Source organism: Syngnathus scovelli, chromosome 15 (assembly GCF_024217435.2).
Source record: "Syngnathus scovelli strain Florida chromosome 15, RoL_Ssco_1.2, whole genome shotgun sequence".
NCBI lineage: Eukaryota > Metazoa > Chordata > Actinopteri > Syngnathiformes > Syngnathidae > Syngnathus > Syngnathus scovelli.
The window spans coordinates 40,347-62,033 of NC_090861.1; the positions used below are offsets into that span (position 1 = coordinate 40,347).

At 52.9% G+C, this 21,687-nt stretch overlaps 4 protein-coding genes across 7 annotated transcripts; 1 reads left to right on the plus strand and 3 right to left on the minus strand.

Annotated features, from left to right (window-relative positions):
- The first annotated feature begins 558 nt into the window (after positions 1 to 558).
- Positions 559 to 2,069, plus strand: LOC125981982 (ribonuclease kappa-B). Of its 2 annotated transcripts, XM_049742105.1 has the most exons (4): positions 559 to 863; positions 951 to 1,135; positions 1,337 to 1,419; positions 1,591 to 2,069. In XM_049742105.1, exons 2-4 carry the CDS (start codon positions 1,100 to 1,102, stop codon positions 1,733 to 1,735), a joined length of 264 nt encoding a protein of 87 aa, XP_049598062.1. In that variant the 5' UTR covers positions 559 to 863; positions 951 to 1,099; the 3' UTR covers positions 1,736 to 2,069. The 2 variants fall into 2 exon arrangements, with proteins under 2 accessions (XP_049598062.1, XP_049598060.1); XM_049742103.1 differs by lacking the exon at positions 951 to 1,135 and having other exon boundaries at positions 562 to 863.
- A 544-nt stretch (positions 2,070 to 2,613) lies between these two features.
- On the minus strand, positions 2,614 to 4,523 carry ndufa2 (NADH:ubiquinone oxidoreductase subunit A2). Its single transcript, XM_049742106.1, has 3 exons — positions 4,356 to 4,523; positions 3,466 to 3,572; positions 2,614 to 2,854 (listed from the first exon to the last, which is right to left on the minus strand). Exons 1-3 carry the CDS (start codon positions 4,457 to 4,459, stop codon positions 2,763 to 2,765), a joined length of 303 nt encoding a protein of 100 aa, XP_049598063.1. The 5' UTR covers positions 4,460 to 4,523; the 3' UTR covers positions 2,614 to 2,762.
- A 331-nt stretch (positions 4,524 to 4,854) lies between these two features.
- Positions 4,855 to 14,844, minus strand: LOC125981959 (A disintegrin and metalloproteinase with thrombospondin motifs 2). Of its 2 annotated transcripts, XM_049742059.2 has the most exons (25): positions 14,324 to 14,844; positions 13,306 to 13,676; positions 11,853 to 12,033; positions 11,673 to 11,779; positions 11,526 to 11,609; positions 11,047 to 11,130; positions 10,836 to 10,989; positions 10,532 to 10,637; positions 10,277 to 10,420; positions 9,960 to 10,092; positions 9,694 to 9,807; positions 9,444 to 9,589; positions 9,159 to 9,251; positions 8,691 to 8,773; positions 8,084 to 8,217; positions 7,870 to 7,993; positions 7,529 to 7,609; positions 7,282 to 7,445; positions 6,984 to 7,143; positions 6,776 to 6,908; positions 6,417 to 6,624; positions 6,172 to 6,352; positions 5,808 to 5,882; positions 5,613 to 5,724; positions 4,855 to 5,477 (listed from the first exon to the last, which is right to left on the minus strand). In XM_049742059.2, exons 1-25 carry the CDS (start codon positions 14,391 to 14,393, stop codon positions 4,934 to 4,936), a joined length of 3,786 nt encoding a protein of 1,261 aa, XP_049598016.1. In that variant the 5' UTR covers positions 14,394 to 14,844; the 3' UTR covers positions 4,855 to 4,933. The 2 variants fall into 2 exon arrangements, with proteins under 2 accessions (XP_049598016.1, XP_068509381.1); XM_068653280.1 differs by lacking the exon at positions 9,159 to 9,251.
- Positions 14,138 to 21,558, minus strand: tmprss15 (transmembrane serine protease 15). Of its 2 annotated transcripts, XM_049742073.1 has the most exons (23): positions 20,636 to 21,558; positions 20,290 to 20,427; positions 20,122 to 20,212; positions 19,884 to 19,993; positions 19,445 to 19,585; positions 19,211 to 19,360; positions 18,713 to 18,818; positions 18,464 to 18,620; positions 17,989 to 18,130; positions 17,807 to 17,896; positions 17,598 to 17,723; positions 17,278 to 17,421; positions 17,087 to 17,197; positions 16,884 to 17,007; positions 16,453 to 16,548; positions 16,308 to 16,357; positions 16,190 to 16,240; positions 15,859 to 16,003; positions 15,603 to 15,778; positions 15,395 to 15,490; positions 15,181 to 15,320; positions 15,060 to 15,114; positions 14,138 to 14,984 (listed from the first exon to the last, which is right to left on the minus strand). In XM_049742073.1, exons 1-23 carry the CDS (start codon positions 20,748 to 20,750, stop codon positions 14,869 to 14,871), a joined length of 2,670 nt encoding a protein of 889 aa, XP_049598030.1. In that variant the 5' UTR covers positions 20,751 to 21,558; the 3' UTR covers positions 14,138 to 14,868. The 2 variants fall into 2 exon arrangements, 1 of the variants encoding a protein (XP_049598030.1); XR_007486217.1 differs by lacking the exons at positions 14,138 to 14,984; positions 15,060 to 15,114; positions 15,181 to 15,320 and having other exon boundaries at positions 16,304 to 16,357.
- Between the last annotated feature and the right edge of the window lie 129 nt (positions 21,559 to 21,687).

Sequence of the window (21,687 nt, forward strand, 5' to 3'; positions counted from 1 at the left end):
GTGTGCTTAATGTGTACGTTAGTCGAAATACTGCAATTGTGCTGACATGTTTAACATGTAGCGTATTTAATCAGTATGAATATGCACGCATGTGCGTTCTACGTGTAGCAGAACTAGTGTAACACAGTAGAAGAGAACACTACATTATGAACGTGAACGTAGTAGAATAGTTGTGTTGACGCCCCCTATCGATTGTTGTCCTCACTACATGAACACGATTCGTGATTAAACGTTTGAAGAAAAATAGAGGTTCCACCACAAATGTATCTTGACAAATAGATTCATGTCTCGAACAAAACCCTCGTATTTATGAAAATGAAATCAGGGCCCATTTGGCACGTGGAATCGAGGAGGTGTCGAAAATCTTGTGTAAATTCACTTTTAACATATTAAACGGTAAACGCCTAAATTCTACTCCAAATTAAGAATTGGCAGACGGCCAAAATCAGGAATCCTGCGAACCTTGAGATTATTTCTTCACTGACTAATCTCCCGTAAACAAGCAAAGAGGCGCATCGTGGTCATGTTAATGCTGATCGATCTACGCTTCCAACCGTAGGTGGCGGTAATGCGCCACCAACAGAAGACGAGCAAGAAGCCAATGCTGGCCGAGTATTGCCGAGCTCGCGGAGATTAGCTGACACGAAACCTGCGTCGGCTCGGCCGTCGTTCTGCCTTTCGTCCTCCCTTCCTTGGCCTTCCTTCTTCAGCTCTTGTCGAAGGTCCATTAAAGAGCAACAACACTCGTCGTCTTGGTCGTGTCGTGCGAGGGTTGAACGCGAAGGATGCCGTCGCTGCTCTTCTGCGGCCCTAAGATGGCCGCGTGCGGCATCGTTATCAGTATCTGGGGCGTCATCATGTTGGTGAGACGCACGCAATTTTCTCCTCTTACGTTTTCTTTTTGTTTTGTCGTATGCCCTTTTCTATTAGTGCCATTCGTTCGACTCCAGGTTATAGACGAAGCCTTGGGCTTGTGACGTGATCACGTGACACCCCCCCCCCCCCCCGTCTTCACGTGACCTATTGAGAACAGGAAGTGGCAGAATGACGCCGCCAGTTTGGAAAAATACCTCGGTGTCAAATCGGACCTTGAAAGTGGATGATTGTGAAAGCGTCCAAGTCGTGCTTTTTATTGGCAAGTTTTGTTCAGAATGAAAGTGCGAATGGGGCATATTGCTGACAATTTTGTCAACTGAGCAATTTCTTTTAATGGCGAAGGAGAATCTATTGTCAAAGTCCTTGAATGGATCATTTAGCTGGGATTGCGATGCGATGAAAAGACAATTCTCCGGTGGCGTCGGGTCATTTTTTGGCCACGTTGTTTGTTTGTTTTCAGGCCATGCTGGGAATCTTCTTCAGCGCCAAGTCGGCCGTGCTCATCGAGGACGTCCCGTTTACTGAGGAGGACATCCGCAACGAGTCAGTGCCGCCTGCCCACCCGCCTCCTCCTCCTCCCCTCCCCTCCTCCTCCTCACTCCATTTCCATCCATATCTTGGGCGAGAAGTCTGCAATTGAGACGGGTGCGATGTGTCGGGAGCCCTTTAGGTCTGGCAACGGGAAGTGACGTCACTCCCTTTGTCTCTCCGCAGCAAACAGCCTCCTCAGAACATCTACGGTCTGTACAGCCAAGTGGGCATCAACTGTTTCATCGCCGCCGCCATTTACGTGGCGGTGGGCGCCGTGGCGCTGTGCCAGGTCCGACTCAACAAGCGCCAGGAGTACATGGTGACCTAAGAGGTTGGAGCGGGGCCGGCCAGTTGTCGCTGCCCCTTGGCGGGAGGAAGGAAGCCGTGTCATTTATTTCTGTGTTCATGTCTCGCTGCTCTGTTGTGACCTCATCAGCGTTCCTCCCTCCCCCTTAGTAGAAACCTCTGACAGGAAGTGTGGATGTCAAAATAAAAGTTTTGTGTGAATATTAAAATGACAAACAAGCCTTTGGCAATAAATCTCGTTGCCAACGGTTTTAACCTTCTGGGCATGTGCTTCAAATATTTATAATGGCTGTCGATAGCTGTAAATACTTGTGCAAACATTACCAAAATAAAAAGTTGATTTTGGTGCTCCTCAAGTCAATGTCCAAAAAGAGTAATCATTTAAATTTCAGATGAAAATGACATTTTTGAAGTCTCTCCACATACAGTGATATATATTTGAGAAACAGATAGGCATCAGAAACAAAATCGAACATTTTGTCTATTAATAATGACTCATTACTTAGGGTGGCATTGATAAGCTCATTAAACTTACTCTTTTGCTAGTGTATCTCAATCGGTGTTTTAATTGAGTCAATTAAGACAGTTTCACTGTCTGTGCATTTCCCGTTGCTAAATGTCTAGCAGCTGTTGTATAATGCACGATAGAAATCAACTTGTATTGTCAATTTCCTGAATACAATCAATAGGTTGAGATCAGATCACCGATCAATAAGGGTAGCTCATTTGGGTGTTGAATCACAACACCACATATACACCATTAGTGAAAATGAGTTTGTCCAGTCCAGAGCAGAAAAGGCAAGCTACGCTACGCTTCGCCGCCCTCTACTGAAGGTTCACCAGGACCAGCTGGTGCCACCCAAGTCAGTGTAGTTTTTTTTTTCATCTAACACGTCCAACTCAATGGGCTGAATTTTATTCTAGTTTTACATGTACAACCAAAACATCTCCACTCGCATTTTTTTTCTTATTCACATCAGTACATGACACGGCGAGTTTGTGTGTGTGTGTGAGGGGGGTGGACGGGACACACGGTTTTTGCAGGTGTCTCACGGCTTGGCCTGAGCCAGCGTGTGCAGACTTTGGGCCACCTGGTCAAGGGACATATTGTCCAGAGAGACGCTGCGCTCCTTCCCCAAATCTGTCGGTAGACACAGACAACAAGCCCGGCGTCAAAGCACTACTTTGGGGCAGAACCGACGAGCCGACTGAGGTCTAGTATGGATGGACTTTGCGCCAATGAGCACCCGATGTCAAACTATTACGAAAGAGCGATCGTTGCAGAATAGCCGTCCGGCTTTTTGCTTCCGCGGCGGGCTCCACAACTTGGGTGCTTTTCCACATTTTCATTCGCAAGGCAGCGGGCGACCTCGCCCTCCTTCTGAAAAGTCTGCTGAGGCCCTCGAGGCAGTGAAGATTCCCACACGGATGTGCAAACCGCGTTGGCGCTTGGAAAATTGGCAAACTACTGTGTATTTATATTTTAAATATCATAAACAATATAACAATAACTGGCGACTACGGAAGACAAAGCCAAAATAGCAATATAACGTTTTTTGACTTTGTTGTATTAATATGTGAAAATCATGAATTCATCGTTGTTGTTTTGTTTTAAATACATCTGCCGATTAATCGGTTAACGGACTTTGAGTGAAACGAGTGACAGTTACAAAAGAACGCTGCCAATGATTCCGCAAATCGTTACATCTTCCAAAGGAATGTTCTCTCCCGCGATGCCTTGCGGCCACTCACCATAGCGGGCCCACAGCCGGGCTTCCACTCCGGAACATTCTCTGATCAGGATGGGGAAGTCTGCGTTGGCTTGCTTGAGAGCCACGTAGTGCTGCTCCACAAAGTCTCTGGAAAGCAAAGACAGCAAAATGGACGATGACTTTTTGAGTGCAGCTTCATTTTTAGGTTTGAATTAAACAAACATCTCCGATATGTTTGATCGGTCTCAGAGCTTGCTCTCGGCTCGTACAACTTTAGAATCGGGCCGCAACTAAGGATGAATTGACGAACTTGTTCAATCCTTTGTCGATTCATTGAGGATGATTTAGTTTCTGCTTTAGTCCACAGAGTGTCCGAAACAAATGGCAATTTCCAAAGTAGATTATTAGTCTGCTTTCAAATTTGGGGGAAAGGTTCAAAATCCGAGGATTCGGACAATTTTAAGTTTGATGTAATTTGTCATCAACTCCTCGTCCTTGTAGCCAAATAATTGCTTAAGTGCAGGCACCTCTTGCGGGGACGGGCGCCACTGGCCAGTTCACGAGGCTGTTTCATGATCGCCCTTGGCAAGTCCAGTTCCAAGATCCAGACTGTCCCATTTGACGTGATCCGACCAACACACACACTACACCGCTCTATATCTCGCCAGTCGTGTTTTGGTAGGCCAGCTGGAGAATCTTTATGGCACTTGCACAACATGACATTTTCTAAATACTTTGAGTAACCGAAGAAAACCTATCGCATTGTCTCTCTAAAATGGCTCGCGGTTTGGAGGGTGTCGTCAACTTTGACGCGAGACTGGAGAGCCGCGTCTAGGCTAGGATAGGCTAAGCTAGGTACTGAACGATAGCAGGTCGGTTGGCTATTAGGTCTCCGTGTAAACGCCGCCCGCGGGATGCATGAGCTCTCACCTGGTTCCCTTGCTGGCTGCGGACGTTTGGCAGACGTGAATTCGGATTTCACGGAGATTTTTGGACAACGCAGAGCCCAAACCTCGGACGACAGCGGCCGCCATTTTGGCCTAATGTGAAGACCTATCCAAAGTCACCGGCTGCCTCCTACATGACGTAATTTCCGCTACGCGCTCCGGGGAGGTGGAGCTTCCGGGGCCGCGAAGGACCGGCTGCATCCTACATGACGTAATAATCCGTCATCGACAAGGTCTGAGTGTGCTGCGTACTGGGGATGTAACGAAAACCGATTGGAATGGTAAATCGGTTTTGATTGATAAATTATGATGCATCAAAACTAAATCAAATCGTTCCACTTCAAAATGCACCATGCTGGAATTGCATTGCCCGCCCTCTCAAGAGACATATCTAATCATCTCTTTTTTTATAACTGTAGACTGTGTCAGGCTCTCCGTTGGCAGGGACTGAATAGAATTGAATTGGTGATGATGTTATTGACTTGAGCAGGAAGAGTTGAGACTTTATTGGACTGACAGAAACAAGCACGGCGAATGTCTGCCACTCTCCAGAAAGGCGTCCTACAAGGCACCATGTTTTTGGCGGCGTCCGGGCCACTGCAGCTTCTCGTTCAAAAGCTCCTGGATACGTTTGTTTTGCGTCCGCTCCCGGATGGGGCGACCCCGGGGCACAAAGCGGCTCTGCGAGGCCCTCGTCCCATCGCCGTCCAATCCCACAATGCCGTAGGTAACCTCGCCCCCCGAGTCCTTTGCCATCTTCGGAGACGTCGGCGGAAAGGGAGACCAACGTTCGTCGGCGGAGGGGCTCTTCCCGCCGGCGGTGATGACATCATCTGTCGTCCTGAGGGGCGGAGTCAGGGACATTTGACCGGCGGCGGTTGCAGTGGCAACAGAGGTTACCGTAGCAACAGTGGGCGTAGGCTCAGTGAGGAAAACCAGCGGCACGGGTGTAGGCGTGGCCATCTCGGCGGCGTCCCGGGAGGCGGCATACTCCTCGTCGTCGTAGTCCACGTAAATAAAGTCGGTCGTGCTGGGGGACGGAGTCATGGTCCAAGCACTGCTGGTGGGGGAGGAGCTTGGCTGTGGCATCACTGAGGTGGACATGCTAAAAAAACAACACAAAGAGCATTATGAGCATGTGGAAACAAACACGCAGACACTTAAGAAGCTCACGTATCAATACGTTTGAAAGCTGACGATGCATATAAAGGTGCGCGATGGCAGCGCGCTTGCGGGTCACCTGAAGTTGCCGCAGGACTTGCAGCACATTTGTCTGTAGGCCACGTTGGCACAGTAGCGACTGAGCGACTCCATGCGACAAAATGCCGACCGGTCGCCACGGCAACGCTGCCCTGGAGACACAACCCACCCGCAAGCGTCATGACAGCCTAGCACTACTGGAAGAGCAACAGTGAGTGGAAAGAGTTTGCGCTACTTGAGGCGGTCTTAGCCGGCGCGCCGTCCGTATTGGATCTGGACAGCCACTGGACCATGAAGCTCTTCGGGTCACCTGCGGGAGAAAAACAAAATCGGGTCTGTCCGCCTTTGCAGATGTGCCTGTGCAGTTTGAGTTTGGAGTACATATCAAAAATACATAGGTATCTGCTTCTTTACAAAATATACTACATACTAGCTCAATTAAAAGTACAAAGGAGTGCTCCAACTTGTCACTCAGAAGTACCTGGGCTAGGATTTGACTTCCCACCTGTGATCAGGGAATCAATTCCACTTTGAAGTCAAGGTAGCGCCGGCGCACTTCCACGCCTGCACACGCTGCGCGACACGTCAGGCACGCTTACCGCCACAGGGTGGCGCACGACATGTGCGGTTAGCAATGGGCGGGACCAGGCTGCCGCAGTCCCCCGAAGAGCCTTCCGGAGAGCCTTCCGAAGAGCCTTCCAGAGAGCCTTCCGGAGAGCCCTCGGGCCGCACGCAGGCCACCCGACGCTCCTGCGTGCCGTCGCCGCAGGTCACGGAACACTGCGACACAGAACCTGCGTCACCGCTACCAACTGTGAGCCCGCTTTCCCTGAGCCCGCCTTACCGGCGTCCAGGGCCCGGCCCGCCACACCGCTGGGCACAAGAAGCGGTTGCAGGGCCGCTTGGCGTCCGGCCGGCGGTCCTGGCAGAGTTCGCTGTTGACGGAAAGCCGCCGCCCGCCGACAGAGACCAGCTGGCAGCCCACCCAGCGACGCTGCCACCCGCTTAGGCCACAGGAGGCGCTGCATGCCTCCCAGCCACCGGTCATCCAACTGATTGGTTGGGAGCAGAAAGGGCGTCCGTCGTGTGTACACAACGGGGCTCACCGAGTGTTTGATGCTCTGACGAGTGTCTGACGTTGCTACGGTAACCACTGGAGCGTTCCCGCCAAGACCAGCGGAGCGACACCATTTGCGACCTTACCGTGGCGGGCTGCAGACGTCGAGGTTGCAACTGCGTGTGATAGCTCTCGGCTTGCTGATGTTGGAGCAGAAGGTTCTCTGAACCATCACCCCGTCGGCCTTCCGTCGGCATCCGAAGCGCGTGTACTGTTTCCCTGGCGAGCGGAGGCGGAGGAGTCAAGCGGTGCTCCACATCCACGGCAAGCGGGTGGGGGCGAGCCCTGCTTTACCTCCGCCGCACGACTTGGAGCACACAGACCACTGCTTGAGCGCCCACTCGTAAAAGATGGCGTCCTCCTGCACCAGGTTGGACTCCAGCGAAGAGCGCAGGTGGTCCTGGATCACAAACTTGTAAGACACCGTCACCTTGGCGTCGCCGTGGGAACGGAGCTGCCGAAGAGAGCAAAAGCGGTGTTTCTCAAGACGCCGCTAAACAGCGAGTGAACCCATTGAGTAGCGGCAGCACTTTTTTTCAACGCGTCCGAAAAGTGGCTGGCACTTTTGCGCAACGTTACGCTGAGCGCTCACCAGGATGACCACACCGTACTTGAGGGGGCCCTCGGTCCGCACCGCCTCCTGCACCGTGCTGTGCGTGTACTGCCAGGCCACGCCCATCTCCACCAGCGTGCGGGACGTCGGCTCGGCGCCCTCGCCGTTCAGGAACAGGCGACCGCTCTCCTGGTTCTTGAGCGCTGCGACACCGAGAAACTCGAGGTGACCCGGGTGGCGGGACACGCGGGTCGGCCGGAGCTAAGGCGGTGCCGCCGCCTCCTACCGAGGACGTGAGGGGTCCTCCTGAACTGTTGCACCAGGAGGTGTCGCGCTCCTCGAGGAATCTCCAGGATCTTCAGGTAACCTAGGCCGCCCGCCGTATTATTTGTCCAGCGGTAGGCAAAGCGTGTGGAAATCCAAGACGAGAAAGCGCAAGCGTTAGAGCTATAAGCCAGACGCACAAAGTAGGACGACACGGCTCGCGACCGATGGCACGGGGTATGAAAAGCGACGCGTGCGTCCTGACACCATTGATATGATGGCTCAAACGACTGCTTTGTTTGCACCGGTACGTGTTTTCAGTCGACGACTCCCCCGAGCAGGTGCTGGGTCGGGCGGAGTCACCTGTTTTGTTGGCGCTGCGACTGAAGTTTCCCTTGATCACACGACAAGTGGAGCGATCTCCACCGCACACACCGCAGCGGTCCTCCTGGCGGTCCGACGCGATCTCGCCGTCACAACCTACGTGCTGCCAGCAAAGGAGGAGGAATGCAGGTGAGGAAAGGGAGATGAGATGATGAGACGAGCAACCATCACCAGGAGCGTCACAAATAGGCACCTCGCACTCTCCTCGGACGCACACGCTGTAGGCGTCGTCGTAGGAGCACAGCGTCCCGTCGTGCACCGCTCTCTTCATGGAAACCAGGGCCCCCGTCTCGTTGGAGCGACAGAACAGGTTGCATCGCTCGTCAGCTGATGGAACGCAGCCGCCCAGAGACACGTCGAGCGAGACGGGAGGGAGGCAAAAAGCGTGCGTGCGAGAGAGAGAGAGAGAGAGAGAGAGAGAGAGAGAGAGAGAGAGAGAGAGAGAGAGAGAGAGAGAGAGAGAGAGAGAGAGAGAGAGAGAGAGAGAGAGAGAGAGAGAGAGAGAGAGAGAGAGAGAGAGAGAGCGAGAGCGAGAGCGAGAGCGAGAGCGAGAGAGAGAGAGAGAGAAAGGCGTCACGACTTGGCCAATGAGAGCGGGCGATATGGTGTGGCCAACAGATCACGAGCGGGACGTGGGGTCAGCGGGACATTTTGAGGGAGACATTTTCAGTCTGAGCAACCAAAAGTACATTTGCAAATGACTGCCTGATGACTTCAACATGTGGCAGGCAGGCAGGCAAGCTAAGCAGGCAAGCTAGGCATGCTCATCCAATTGTGTGCACATGTGCGTGTGTAGTTACGGTCGCTGTGTTCCACAGGCAGCCAGTGATGTTTTTTTCCCTGGTATTCCAAAGCGTGGTCCCAGGCGCTACACTGCTCCGCCCTGAAACACACCACGTGTCAAGTCATTCCAGGACATTGTTTCCCCGCCGCCATGCCGAGCCACTGCAGTGGGGTTGCTTCATCGATTCCTTACAAGTTACTACTTTCATTATAGGTCAGTCCAACTCATGACACTCAAGTCCCTGGTGGTCATGAAATCATTCCCGTCATTCAACAATTTACATTCCAAGGCACCCCGAGTCAATCCAGACGTCAAGCGGTTCCAGGTCAGCTCATGGAGTCGATAGCAATTACGTAAGCAAAGTCTTTTTTTCTCCGAGACGACCGCAGCAGCCGAGTTGCGCTCGAGTCAATACGGACACGGAGAAATGAGAGGGCTCGCCCCATCGAGTCGAGCACACGGCCGTTTGACTCTCCTCGCTCACCTGAAGTCAGTCGTGGGCGGACACTGCTTTTGTTGGTTGCACAGTTGGAACTCAAAAGAGTTTCCAAAGCAGACTCGCCCCCCGTTGGCCGGCCTGGACACAGCAACAGGAAGCGTCTACGTGTTCATTCGGTCGGTCGGTCGGTCGGTCCCCAGAGCCCTAGTGGCTCCACTAGGATTGGACTAAAAGTCAAGTAGGAATTCCTTTGAGATACCCAGCTCACCATACGGTGGGCGGTGCACCATACAGACCATCGGGAGTGATTCCCAACACAACCTCACTCACGCTGGACTATCGCAGCTCCTGGAGCGGATCCGGACGCCGCCCCCGCAGGTCCTGGAGCAGCCGGTGTAGGCGCTCCACGAGCTCCAGCCGCCGTCTTGTCTCAGGAGGTTAGCCGTCAGTGTGATACAGAAGCCTTTGAAGCAGTGCTGAGGAAGACGGACAGAGACGTGCGTCACGCAGACGGAGTCGTCGGGAGCGAGAGCAACGGCAGGGCGCCGGCCCAGCGGGGCGGGGCGCTGCGCTCGCTCACCATGCCGGGTCCGCACGGCGTCCCGTCCAGAGGCGGACCTTTCGTGGATCTGCAGAACAAAGGATGGTTGTAGTCGCTGCACCACAGCTGCTGGCAAGGCTGTGGGTTGGGATACTGACGGCAACAAACAAACAAACACACCAGCATGGATCACCACTTAAGCATGGACCAGCACCCTCCCTCCTCCTCCTCAGCAGCAAAACAAACACAATGATACCAAAAGAAGTCAACAGAGACCTTGGAAAAAGGCGCAAATCAAGACTTACAGCGGTGCAACTTCCGTATCCTGGACCAAAATCAAAGTTGCACTGCTGCTCCATGGAGTACTCGAACCCTGGCAAAAGGGGCGGAGTCGGCCAATCAGGGCTGAACGGGTCGTCTCGGAGACAGTCGTACGTACTAACCGGGGAAAGACAAATACTTGTGACGTGGGGACGGAAGGAGACAAGAAATGGGAAAAAGGAACTCAACAGAAAGGGAGGACAAGTGGACAGGGAGCAGGCAAAATAAAGTGGCGGGCCGGCCGGTGAACGGCAAGTGGAAAGGAAGGGGACCAGAAAGGGACAGACGGCAAAAGTCTTACTGCAGGTACTTGTGCAGCTCGCTCCAGCTGCATCTGGACCAGTGGTAGCGGTAGAACGTGGCCTCCACTTGCGGCGACATGATGCTGCCCACGGACACGTCGTCGTCGCACTCGTTGGCTTCACCGTCGTGCTCCATTCCCAACCTGCGTGAGCGAGCGGCGACACGCTGCAGCAGCGAGGGCAAAGCGGCGGCGGGCGGGCGGACAGACGGGGCGTCGCCCTCGTTTTTGCGCTTGCGTCTTTGTGTGCCTCACACGTGTCCGATTTCATGCGCTGCCACGAAAGCTGACGAGAAACCGTCCTCGAAGACCAGAACGCAGCTCTGGTGCATCTTGCACATCCCTGTGACAGGAGCGTAGCCTGCGCACACGTAGCGCTACTATTAGCATAGGGAGCATTAGCGCCAGCAGCGCTCAAGCTTGTTTTAGCGCTTGCTTGGTCGTTGTAGGAGTGCTCACATAAGCATCATTCGTCTTCTGTTAGCAGTGTGCATTAGCACTGGCTCACTTTGTTGCCTCATATTAGCAAAGTAGGCTGGCGCTTAGCGCTAGGCAGTACCTAGCATGCCGGCGGGTCCAAACTCCCGTCTGCTCAGGTAGACCAGGTGGTCATGCTGCTGGTTGGGGTTTTGCTCCCTCTGCTGGATGTAAGACCAGCCGCACACGTTCTCCAGGCTTTTCTGGGCATTGCCCACCGAGATGAGCTCCTGGGACTAGAGGAATGACCTCTCAGTATCACAAGTATCCATGAGCCATCATATTTCTGGTACCTTGGACGGAGACAGCATGACGATTCGCACCAGAACAACGTTGATGTTGGCACCGAGAGACTGGTCTTGATAGATCTCGTTAACCTGCAACACATGGGTCCCAATGCTGAAGGATCTGCTTCCGCTTCCACTCAACTTCTAGAAGTATTACCTCAGAACGTTAGGCTAAAATCAGACATGGGGGACTTGATTTAAGGTGCTGATTTGAGGACCTACAGTCATTCATGACAGACTCCTCTTGACTTGGTCATCATAAGACAGGACTTGCAGACTTGCACCAGGCAACTTGACAGGTCTTGCCGTTGAGGAGCATTTTCACCATACCGTGGTGTGCGACATGTTGTGCTTTGACAAGAAATGTTTTATTTTGGGACCTGCTTTGTCACAACAACTCGGGACTTGGTTGAAGGTTACTGGTGACTGGAGACAAACTTTTGACGAGCACGTAGTGTATGTACGTGACTGGTGCGTCCACTTACGATGTTCATGAAGGTGAGGAGATATTTCTGGACCTGTTGTTGTCCGTGGAAAAGAAGTACAGAATAATCTACGGCGAGCAGGACCTGCGGAGTCGGCAGGTTGAGTCTTGGGACCGACAGGCCGCGAAGGAGCGTGACGTTCGTTACCTCTATGTTGAAAATATCTGCCTCTTTGATGTAGCGCCGCCGCCGCCGCTGCCGCCAGCCTGAGGCAGACTCGGACCTCGGCAGATCCGGGAAACCTAAGAGAGGTCCTGAAGACATCGTCAAAATGGTCAGCGAATGCCAAGGTGACATCGGATGCCGATGAAGAAGCAGTCTCCTGACCTCGCTGGAAGTCAGCGCTTTGATGGAGGCCCCGTCGGTCGGACTTGACGATAGCGGACGAGGGATAAACGATGTGCGGTCGTCCTCCTTCCCCGTCGTCAAGTCGGCCCTGGCCTGCCGGCCCCCCGCGATACAAGGGCTCAATGAAAAAGTCCGCTTCCCTCGTTCGAATCACCCCGGCCTGCCCACACGTACACGTGCACCATTGACGAGTGGAGTTTGACACGGGAACTACTGTACCCAAGGCAGAATTGAAGCAATTAAGAGCGTCCAATGATCTACTGACAATCTACTGAAGGCCATTTACTACAGAAGCAGTATCACTGAAGGTCTCACCAATAATGAAGATCAACTGCAGATCTCCAGATGATCTACGACGTGCTTCGTGGTTGACCAAAAGTGTACTGAGGGTATACTGAGCATTTATGTACTAAAGGTCCACTTGACTTGGGTTTTAGTTTGGAAGTGCAGAATTTACTGAAGAGCCCGAAAACACGGACGTCCTTGTGATCCGAAAAGTCTACTGCTATCCACTGAAGAGCTACTCTGCATCGACAAAAGGTGTAACAAAGCGCTTCCGAGGAGCTACTGGATGTCTTGAGATTTATCGCCCGAGAGCTACCGAGGCGCTACTAAATGTCCACTGGGGGTCTTGAGATCATCTAAACTGCAGATGCAGTGGGTGAAGGAATGCGGTTGTGGAGAACAGAACAGGATAAGATAAGATAAGATAGCATAACATAGCATAGGATAGGAGCAGAGCAGAGCGGAGCGGAGCGGATAGGAAGGTGTCGCGAGCAACGGGAAGTTTGCAAAGAAGACGGCTTTCCAAATAAGAGGGAGTGCGAGTACGAATGAAGTCCTTCCCGTGCGAGTGTTTGTGCAGCTCATTCCTTTCGACAAGTCTCATCTTTCCGCGACATCTGGATCCCATCACAGCTGCACTCTGAGCAGCCAGACATTGAAAAGGTCTCCGTGCGCAGCCCGCCAGTGTGCAAGCAGTGTGAAGGCAGTGTGCAGGCAGCGTGCAGGCAGCGTGCACGTGGCCGGCCGCTGCTGCTTTTTACAGCCTGCCTCCCTCCCTCCCTCCCTCCCACCCATTCCTTACATCTTAGTTATCTGGCATTTTGACTCCATCGCTTCCCAGCCGAGGAACACACAAAATAGAATGCGTGCGTGGAGCCCACTCTTTACTGAAATGACCCAAATCTTTTTTTGTCACTTTGGTCAAAGCCATGATTCGAGCGGCCGGCCGGCCGGCCACAGGTGGCTTCACTGATGGTTTGCTTGTCTGCCTGCTCGTGTCGAAATGAGTCCGTGAGATAAGTGCAACGTGGCGTCAGCTGGTGTATGATCGAGAGACAGATGAGCACCCCGCCGCGCTGGACTTGATAACTGAGCAGTCTGTCGAGTAACAGAATGTCATTGATGCCATGAGATGAGCGCCACTCACCAGTCCGTCGCAGTTGCTAAGGGCAACGCTCGAGTCCTCCATGTTGGACACGCCCCCCGTGTAGAGGCAGCCCGTGTCCCCGATTGGCTCCGAGCGCTTTGGTTCCGACTCCTGCCACCACTCCATGGTGGCGTGCGGGGCCACCAGGCGGAGGTTGGCACGCAGCCGCAGGTGCATCTCCTGTCCAAACACAGTCACGTTGTAGAAGAGCTCCGAGTCCGATGTCCATGGTGTCTCGCGCCGGGGGGCCTGTCTTTTGCTGCGCGGCGGCGGAGACTGGGCAGAGAGTGACACCGACAGGAAGCGGCCCAGCGAGTCGGTTCTGACTGGGCGAACCACGCTGAACTCGGACAAAACCTCATGGAGGGAATCTGAGAAAACAAATCCATCGCCTCAGGGAATGAGTACGTACTTTTTTCTTTTTATGAGAAACACAATCCTTCACCTCATCGGTCGACGAAGACGCGTTCAAACGACAAACTTAATCAATCAATCCGCTCATTGGTAACTTTTCCAGCTGTCACAGACACACTTTCCAGCACGTGATTTGCGGCATGGAAACTTGTTGGAACGCTACGATGATTCCATCTTGGTTCTTATTAGAGCAGATTGGGGACGCCACTGATGGAAATTGTTATGCGCTGGAAACAGGACAACCGACGACCAACTCCATCCACGTAATAGCATACGATACTAATTCCATAGGCTGTGCTGTATGATGAACCTGATCTAAAGATCTTGGAAATAGTTGAAGCTATTAAAAAAAATAAAATAACGCATCCTCTAGGGCCTCGTCAGACTTTTCAAGTTCACGACAGAAGATACTGCAGCACACGTTTAACATCATTTTTATGACATCATCCGCCAATCAGTACACATATTGGCACGAATGAATGAACCAAGCACAAAAGTTCTATACGCTCGCTCAGTCAAGTATATTCTATCGTCGTGTCAAATGGAGGCGTCAAGTACGTTCAATGACAATATTAGCAGTTCTGCTGCTAGTATTTGCGGTTACCTGTGCTGCGAGTGCTGACGGGAGAGACGCCCACAAATACAACGAACACCGCGCACACTAGCAAGTCCATGTCTTCATGTCTTCATATCTTCTCGGCTTCGTGCGTTCATATCTTCATGTACTGGCGTCTCGGCTGACTCTCGCTGTGTGTGCGTGAAGATGTGTGTGTGCGTGCGCTCACGCGACAGTCGAGTCCTCCTGACTCCACCCACGCACTCGTGTGTGCGAGAGCTTCGAGAGAGAGTCAGTGTCTTCGTACGGCCGGCCACGCAGTCAAAGTTAGCGAGAACCAACACAGTAACGTGATAAAATAACTTTGTGCACATGGAATTTGCACTGCGGCCAATCGGAGCAGCTCGAGCTGGATGATGTCATCGATAGTCACGGCCTCCACAGTGGGGGGGGCAGAGGAGTTCAAGGAAGACGAGGAGAGGAGGAAGTTGAGGAGTCGTAGAAAAAGAAGGAGAGGACAAAGTAGAAGAAGAGAAGAAAAAAGAAAGGGGAGGTGAAAGTAGAGTGGCTGGAGAGGAAGAGGAGGTGGATGATCATGATGGTGACCAGGAGCGTCGCGTTTCTGCCATCCAGGAGACAAAGGCCGAGACTCTAGCGTAAACGCCGGGTCGTTCGGGCCGACCGCAACCCATCCCAAAGGACGTGACACCTGTCAGAGACCCATCGATCGCACAGTTAACTTGATTCCAAGCGTAAGTTGAGAAACAGAAAACCAAAAACAGACCAATCAGAGTCCAGTGTCCTTCCTCCTCACACATAAGCGGGCCGCCAGAGTCGCCCTGTGTGAAGAAGTCACACATCTTGTCAAGTGTCTTGCGGGCAGGTTTCGGGTGGATGGTGATCACCTGACACGAGTCCACTCCGCCCTCTGGGAAGCCCGCGCACAGCATTTTGGACGTGATGGTGTACTCGGGCAAGGCGCGCTGGCACGAGACCTGGCTCACCAGGGGAACCTTGGCCTCCTGCAGAATGTCTGGAAGAGAACCTGTGCAACAGACACACACATGTAGACAAACAGGTAGCAAGACAGACAGGCGGACAGATAGACAGGTGACGGACCCTCCTCAGCCTGCCTCCCCCATCCGGCAATCCAACATTTCTTTTCAGCTGTCAACTCTCCAGCGTTTTCAGGCAAACACACTGGCTGGATCAGATCTGTGCACAAACAAACGCATGCACGTACGCACGCGCACGCACACACACAGATTCAGAATGTGCGTGTGCGATTTCTCGGAACAGGATGCAGGCGGGCGTGTCAAAATACTACCAGTGAAGTTGGCGGGCGTGCTCAGGTGCATCATGGCAATGTCGGCCTCTTTGCTGACTCTGTTGTAGTGCGGGTTGATGATCACGGCATCAATTTGGAACGAGTGCACGGCACCGGCCTGGCTCTGAGCCCGAAGACCCAACTTGGCCGACCAGCGGCCCAGTGGGCGCTCCTTCCTGCCAAAGACGCGGCGTCGTCAGCTCCACCGTACCGTACCGTCACACCTGGCTACGGTCAGCTCGGCGCTCTCACCCACCCGTACACGCAGTGGGCGGCAGTCAGCAGCCAACGGCGACCGAGCAAAGCGGCACCGCACACGTGGCGACCGTTCCAGTGCAGCGACACCATCCACGGCCACGCCCCTTTGGCGGCGTCCGACCCACCCACCACTCGGACCTCCCCTTATTTGAAAAAACAAAACAAAAAACAGCAAACGCTAAATCAGGTTGGAAATAGCAACAGCGTAAGAAGGGTGAAGTGTGGGTGTGTGTGTGTGTTTTTTGTTTTTTTTTTTTCCCCCGGAAGGAAGAAACACAAATACTACGTATGTGACTTTGCAAATGTTCACTGCAGTTTCCCGCTCTTACCATCTGCCGATTGGTCGACAGTGTCGCTGGTGACGAGACGAAGGCCGCATGCTGAAAAAAAAGGCGACAAGTGCAATGCGCCGCGAGTGACTTAGATGAAGGCTGGCGACTTACTCACGCTGATTGTCACAGCGGAGGGAAACCACGCGGTGGCTCACGCAACGCTCGCTGCAAAACCAAAAACAATCGACTCCGGTTGGAAATGACGTCAAGCGTTCGTTGACGCGTTTGACAAAGACGCACTCTCCCAAGTCCTTGCGTACCTCACGCTGGATTCCAGACTTCCGTTAGCGGTGACCTCGACGCTGGCGAAAGGTGAATCTCCCGGCACGGCGGGCAGCAGCGTGGACACCCCCGACCTGGACGACGGCTATGGGTAGTCAACTTGTATTTGCAGTGACAAATCGGAGCCTTGACTTGGTCTTCCTGTGTCCCAGGTGCTGACTGACTTGACTGGGTAGCGTCCCAATTAGCGCTGTATCCCAAGTACTGACAGGTCAGGTCCTACCAGTACTCCAGATTGGTCGCTACGTATCGGTCAGGTCCAGGTCAGGTAGTTCCGAAAAATAGTATCAATCGAGAAATACATAAATCGAAGAAATAATTCAACTCAAGTCGCCTTTGAATCCCCTGCATCTTACTCAAGTAGTCAAGCTGTATCCGAGGCGCTGACCGCTCAGGTGCTACAGTCTACCTGTATCCCAAGTACTGACAGATGAAGACAGACAGGCGCGGGGTCCAGGTGTCTCCGCACACCGCGTACTGAGAGGAGGCCATCTGAAAGCGGAGACGACCGGAGGCGTCCTCCTGCAACACGACTGAAAGCGCTCGTCTGCGTCAAGTACATTTTGCTCGACGTGACCGAGTCCCGCTTTGCGTGATCCGGGATGTCCTCACCACAGTTGGCTTCGTCGGAAGCGTCGGCGCAGTCCACCCTCCCGTCGCACTGACGCTTTCCATGGATACAGCTGCCCGTGTCACATTGGAACTGCTCCGCGGCGCACGGTTCTGCTTCGGCCACACGAGCACACGTACGGACATGCGGCGGCGCGTCTCCGCAACTTCATGTCGGTGGCGGCGGACCTCACCTGAAGACCCCAGGCCAACCCCGGAGGTAAAGTTGGCTTTGAATCCCCGTCCGTTACCCGAGCTGTCCGTGAAGAACCAGACGGTCACCCGATTGCGTGTTGAGAACAAGTCTCGGGCGGCGCCGCCGCTCCCCGTGAGAACGGCTACGCGAAGCAAGGGGACAGAGCGCACATCTTGATATTAGGAATTAGCCGTACAGTCAGTCCATTGCCGTCTCCTCACTAGCGTGTAGGAGAGAGCCGCATCCTGGAAGCATTCCCACTTCATTTCTTCAGTTAGGCCAACGTGCCACCCTAGTCGTGAGACGTACGAGACTCACCCAGTAAGGTAGAGTTAGGCCCCACCCCGTCACGCAGCTCCACTACGTCGTAGTTGTCTTCGACATCAAAGTCTAGGAAGTGGACGTGGATGTTTCGACCTGGCAGAGCGTGGAGCGTCCACACGCCTGCGGGAGTAAAGGATGACCACGGCAGACGTCAGGCCGCTTTGATCAACAATCAATCAACAAAGCCGGCCGAGAATTCTCACAGCGAGCTCCGTTCCCGTAGGCTTGCGGGTAATTTGGTGAACTGAAGGTGGAGTTTGGCTCCCACACGTCAAAAGGACCGCCGCAGTCAGCTGACGTTAGAACGAACCAGACAAGAGAGGGCAGAGTCGCTCGCTCGCTCGGCGTAGCAATTACGGCCCGGGAGAGTGGGCGCGGTGCTTACCCGACACGGTGGGGACAGGTGCCGGAGTGGGCACTAAGGTGGGTTCCGGAGGGGCGGGCCCGCAAGGCTGGGGCATCAAAGTGATGTCATCCAACGCAATGTCATTTCTCATCCCGCCTTTCTTCAGAGCTTCAAACACAATCTGCACACATCGATTGGAGTCGGGTCAGTCTGAAACCAGTTGGGGGTCACGATCGAAGCAGCTCGAAAGCACTCGGAAAGAAGTCGCCAATCCATTTGGGAAAAACAGCTTCTTATTCGTTTGAACTCAGTTGGAATTCTCCTTCAAATCAATGAAAATCATTAGGAGTATAAGCAGAGCTAAATCACTTTTGTTGAATCAGTCTGAATTGTAGTTTGAAGTCTTTAAATGGGTTAAAGGCGATTTAAAAATCAGCTTTTGAAATTATTTGGAAAATTCAGTCAAGTCTATTTTGATATCAGGCTTCAAATCAGTTTGAGTCACTTGATCCACCTGAGTGTCAGTGGTAGAGTTGAGGAGCACTTGTCCGTAGTTCCAGTGGTCACCATAGTTCCCGTCCCTGCGGAATACCACCGCGTCCACGCCGCCTGAATATGCGTCACGTAGCGACAGTTGAAGACGGTGGACGTCTTCCCCAAACATGTGATACCTTCAAATCAGCCCACACCGCCCAAAAGAGGCGTACGCACGAATTGAGTTTTACACCCGTCAACCATTTCCTTGTTAGTTTGTGCCATTTACCAAAAGCCAAGGCACATTGTCTGATTGGGCCCAGTTAGAGGCAGGCTGTAGATCCTGAAAGTCTTCAGCCATTGGCCAGGACTCAGAGGGGTGATCAAGTAGAAACCTGAGTCAGCAAACACGCGATTAGAACTAGGCTAATACCATGCTAACGCGGCGCAAAGATGCCAACTCGGGACCTTACCGAGACCCGATAAAAGAGCTGATCAAGGGCCTCTCTCTACCTGATTCTATTTCTGATCCCAAAATGTATGTATGTGGCGCCAAATCCAAGACCTTAACCCTATGACCTTAAGATCTGACCAGGACCTGTCATGATCTAATAGCCGTTCTAGGACATGGGCCGATACCTGATTCAAGACCACAGCGGCACCTGACCGAAACTTGATGAAAGATACAATCGAGGAAGCCATCCTGCAAACTGACTCGAGAAGCTGATATCGTACCTGATCTGAAACCTGACCAGGACTTGATCTCGGTCTGATCAAGAGCACTCACCCGACCCGTTTCCTAGCGTGTGATCTATGCTTGGGCCACTGAGCGGCGGAAATGTGGCGCCTCTGCTCCGAAGCCAGTCACCGTCGTCTTCGTGTTCCTGCCTCCAGAAGCAAAAGCCGTGCTCAAATGTGCAGGAAAGCTTCTCCGAATCTGAAAAACAGCAGCAGCAACAACAACAACATACTAACACTGCTTTTGCCACGGTGGCTCAGAGGTACGTAGCGGTGTGAGCACCTGACAGTTTCGAGAGGTCGCTGGCACGGAAGGTGGCGTTGAATCCCGACGCATCTTCCAAATTGTCTGAGAAAAACTCAATCGTGGATCGGGCCGTCAGAAGCCACACAGTCTCGGGAGGGGTGGAGCCCGAGAGCTCGGCTGCAATTGAAGAATGAATGATATCAATTCGGGACCGGTTCTTTCTCAACTGGACGTGAGTCAAGATCCGATATAGGACCGGGCCAGGAGCTTGGGCGAGGGCATGCCCTCGACCAGATCGAGCTAGACCTAATTCAAGTCTTGACCAGGACCTTACTCTGATCCATAACTTGATCCAAATCTTCTGCCTTTTGACCTGATCAAGGACCTAAAACATGACTTGATAGGAATCTTAACCTGGATCGGATCGAGAACCTGACCCAAGACCTGACTAGGTACTGCTGTAGGGCCTCCTGACCTGCCATCTTCTTCTCGGGACCAAGCCCTTCGTAAAGTCTCACGATATGGACATTTTCTCGGTTTTCAAACTTGTGGAAGTTGACCCGAACAGAAAATCCCCTTTGGACCCTGAAGGAAACAATAAAAAAAACAAAAACACACACACCCAAAAACAAAAAAAAACATTTACGGTTAGGGTTAGGCAATGATTGTCTGCTAACCAATTGTGGAAAGTTTCCAAAGCCTGCTTTTTGGACCTGATGATCCAGCGACAGAAGCTGCTGTTTGCGGAAGAGGCAAACCATCCCGTTGGGCCGTGCAGTGCGAACTGTCCGTCACAGGTCGTTGCTACGGAAACAGTACGACGAGCTTGTCGCAACGACAAAATCTTAAGACTTAAGCGAGGTGGAAGGTAAGGCACCGACCGCAGCGAGCGGCGTCTTCGTCGGAAGCGTCGGCGCAGTCGTCGATGCCGTCGCACAGCCGGTCAACGTGGACGCACGTGGACGAGCGTTCGCAGGAAGTGTGGGACGGGGGACACGTGACTGGATGCACCTCCGCCTCTGGTAACACGCGCACGTGCCTCTCGTTAGCCGACGACAGAAATCAATACGAGTAATCATAAAAAGTGGCGTAATTGCCGGTCGATGCCTCAAGATGGCAGCAAAGCAACCCCTCGATTCACAACACGCACCAAAATGGCGCCGCACAAGGGCGGCAAATTCCCCTTCGTATCATGTATGGCGAGGATGATGGAAGTGAGGCGCTCACCCGGCGGCGACGAGTGCGTCCACATCAGCGCCGTCAGCACCGCGCAGCACAGCAGCACCACGCACAGCGCCACCAGCAGGAAAGGGAAGGGAGAACAACCGCCGCGCCCTCGCATCCTTGATGGATCACTTCACACCTCGACAGAGTGAGGCTTGACAGATTCAATGACCTGGGTTACCCGAGCTCTCACAATCGGAGCGTCTGCCCAGCTAGCGAACGGAGGAACAAATGAACAAGTACAGCATAAGCACCTGAACCAATTGACAAATAAAGAAGCGAGTGAGTGACCGAGCAACAGTGGCAGAGGCCAGGCATGTCCGTCCTCCCTCCCTCCCTCTTTTGGCCGAGTGAAACGGTCAGGCCGACAAGGATTTGGATCGGGCGCGCCGCAGAAGGGAGACAGACAGACAGACAGACAGACAGACAGACGTGCGGCCGGCACGGCTGGCGGGACGACGGACATCGACTGAACCGACAACCATGGTTGAAAAATACCTATGTGCGAGTGGGTGACAATCGTTTATTCAATGAATGGATCTCAAGAAGAACCCAAGTGAGCACGCACTGGAAATGGATTCAGAAAGCCACCAATGACCTCCAAAATGACGACGTAAATAGACGAGTCTGTAAAGTGAAGTCATGAACATGAGATGAGAAATGAGAGACGGAATAAATCAGTGAACGAGTGCACAGATCAACAAATTCCCGTCCGAGCGAATCAGTAAATGAGTGACAAAAAATGAGCGAGTGAAGAAGGTATCGCTTGCACCAGTGAAGACATTCCAAGGAGTAAGGTGTGAAGCGACGGCTTACCTTCAGCTTTTTTCCCTTCCAAATGTTTGGAGCCTAAGAGAAGATATGGGCACTTTTTATCATTGAGCAGAAAATATTGATAAGCAGTGCTCACGCGCGTGCGCTGACACGATATATTGGGTTTTCGTGCGAATGGAAGGTACGGCGGCAGTAAAAGTGTCACATCATTTCTGATAGCGTTATTAATGCGGCTGTAAAGTACGAGAGGACAAGGGGCGCAAACGGGCGTCCGGCAATAA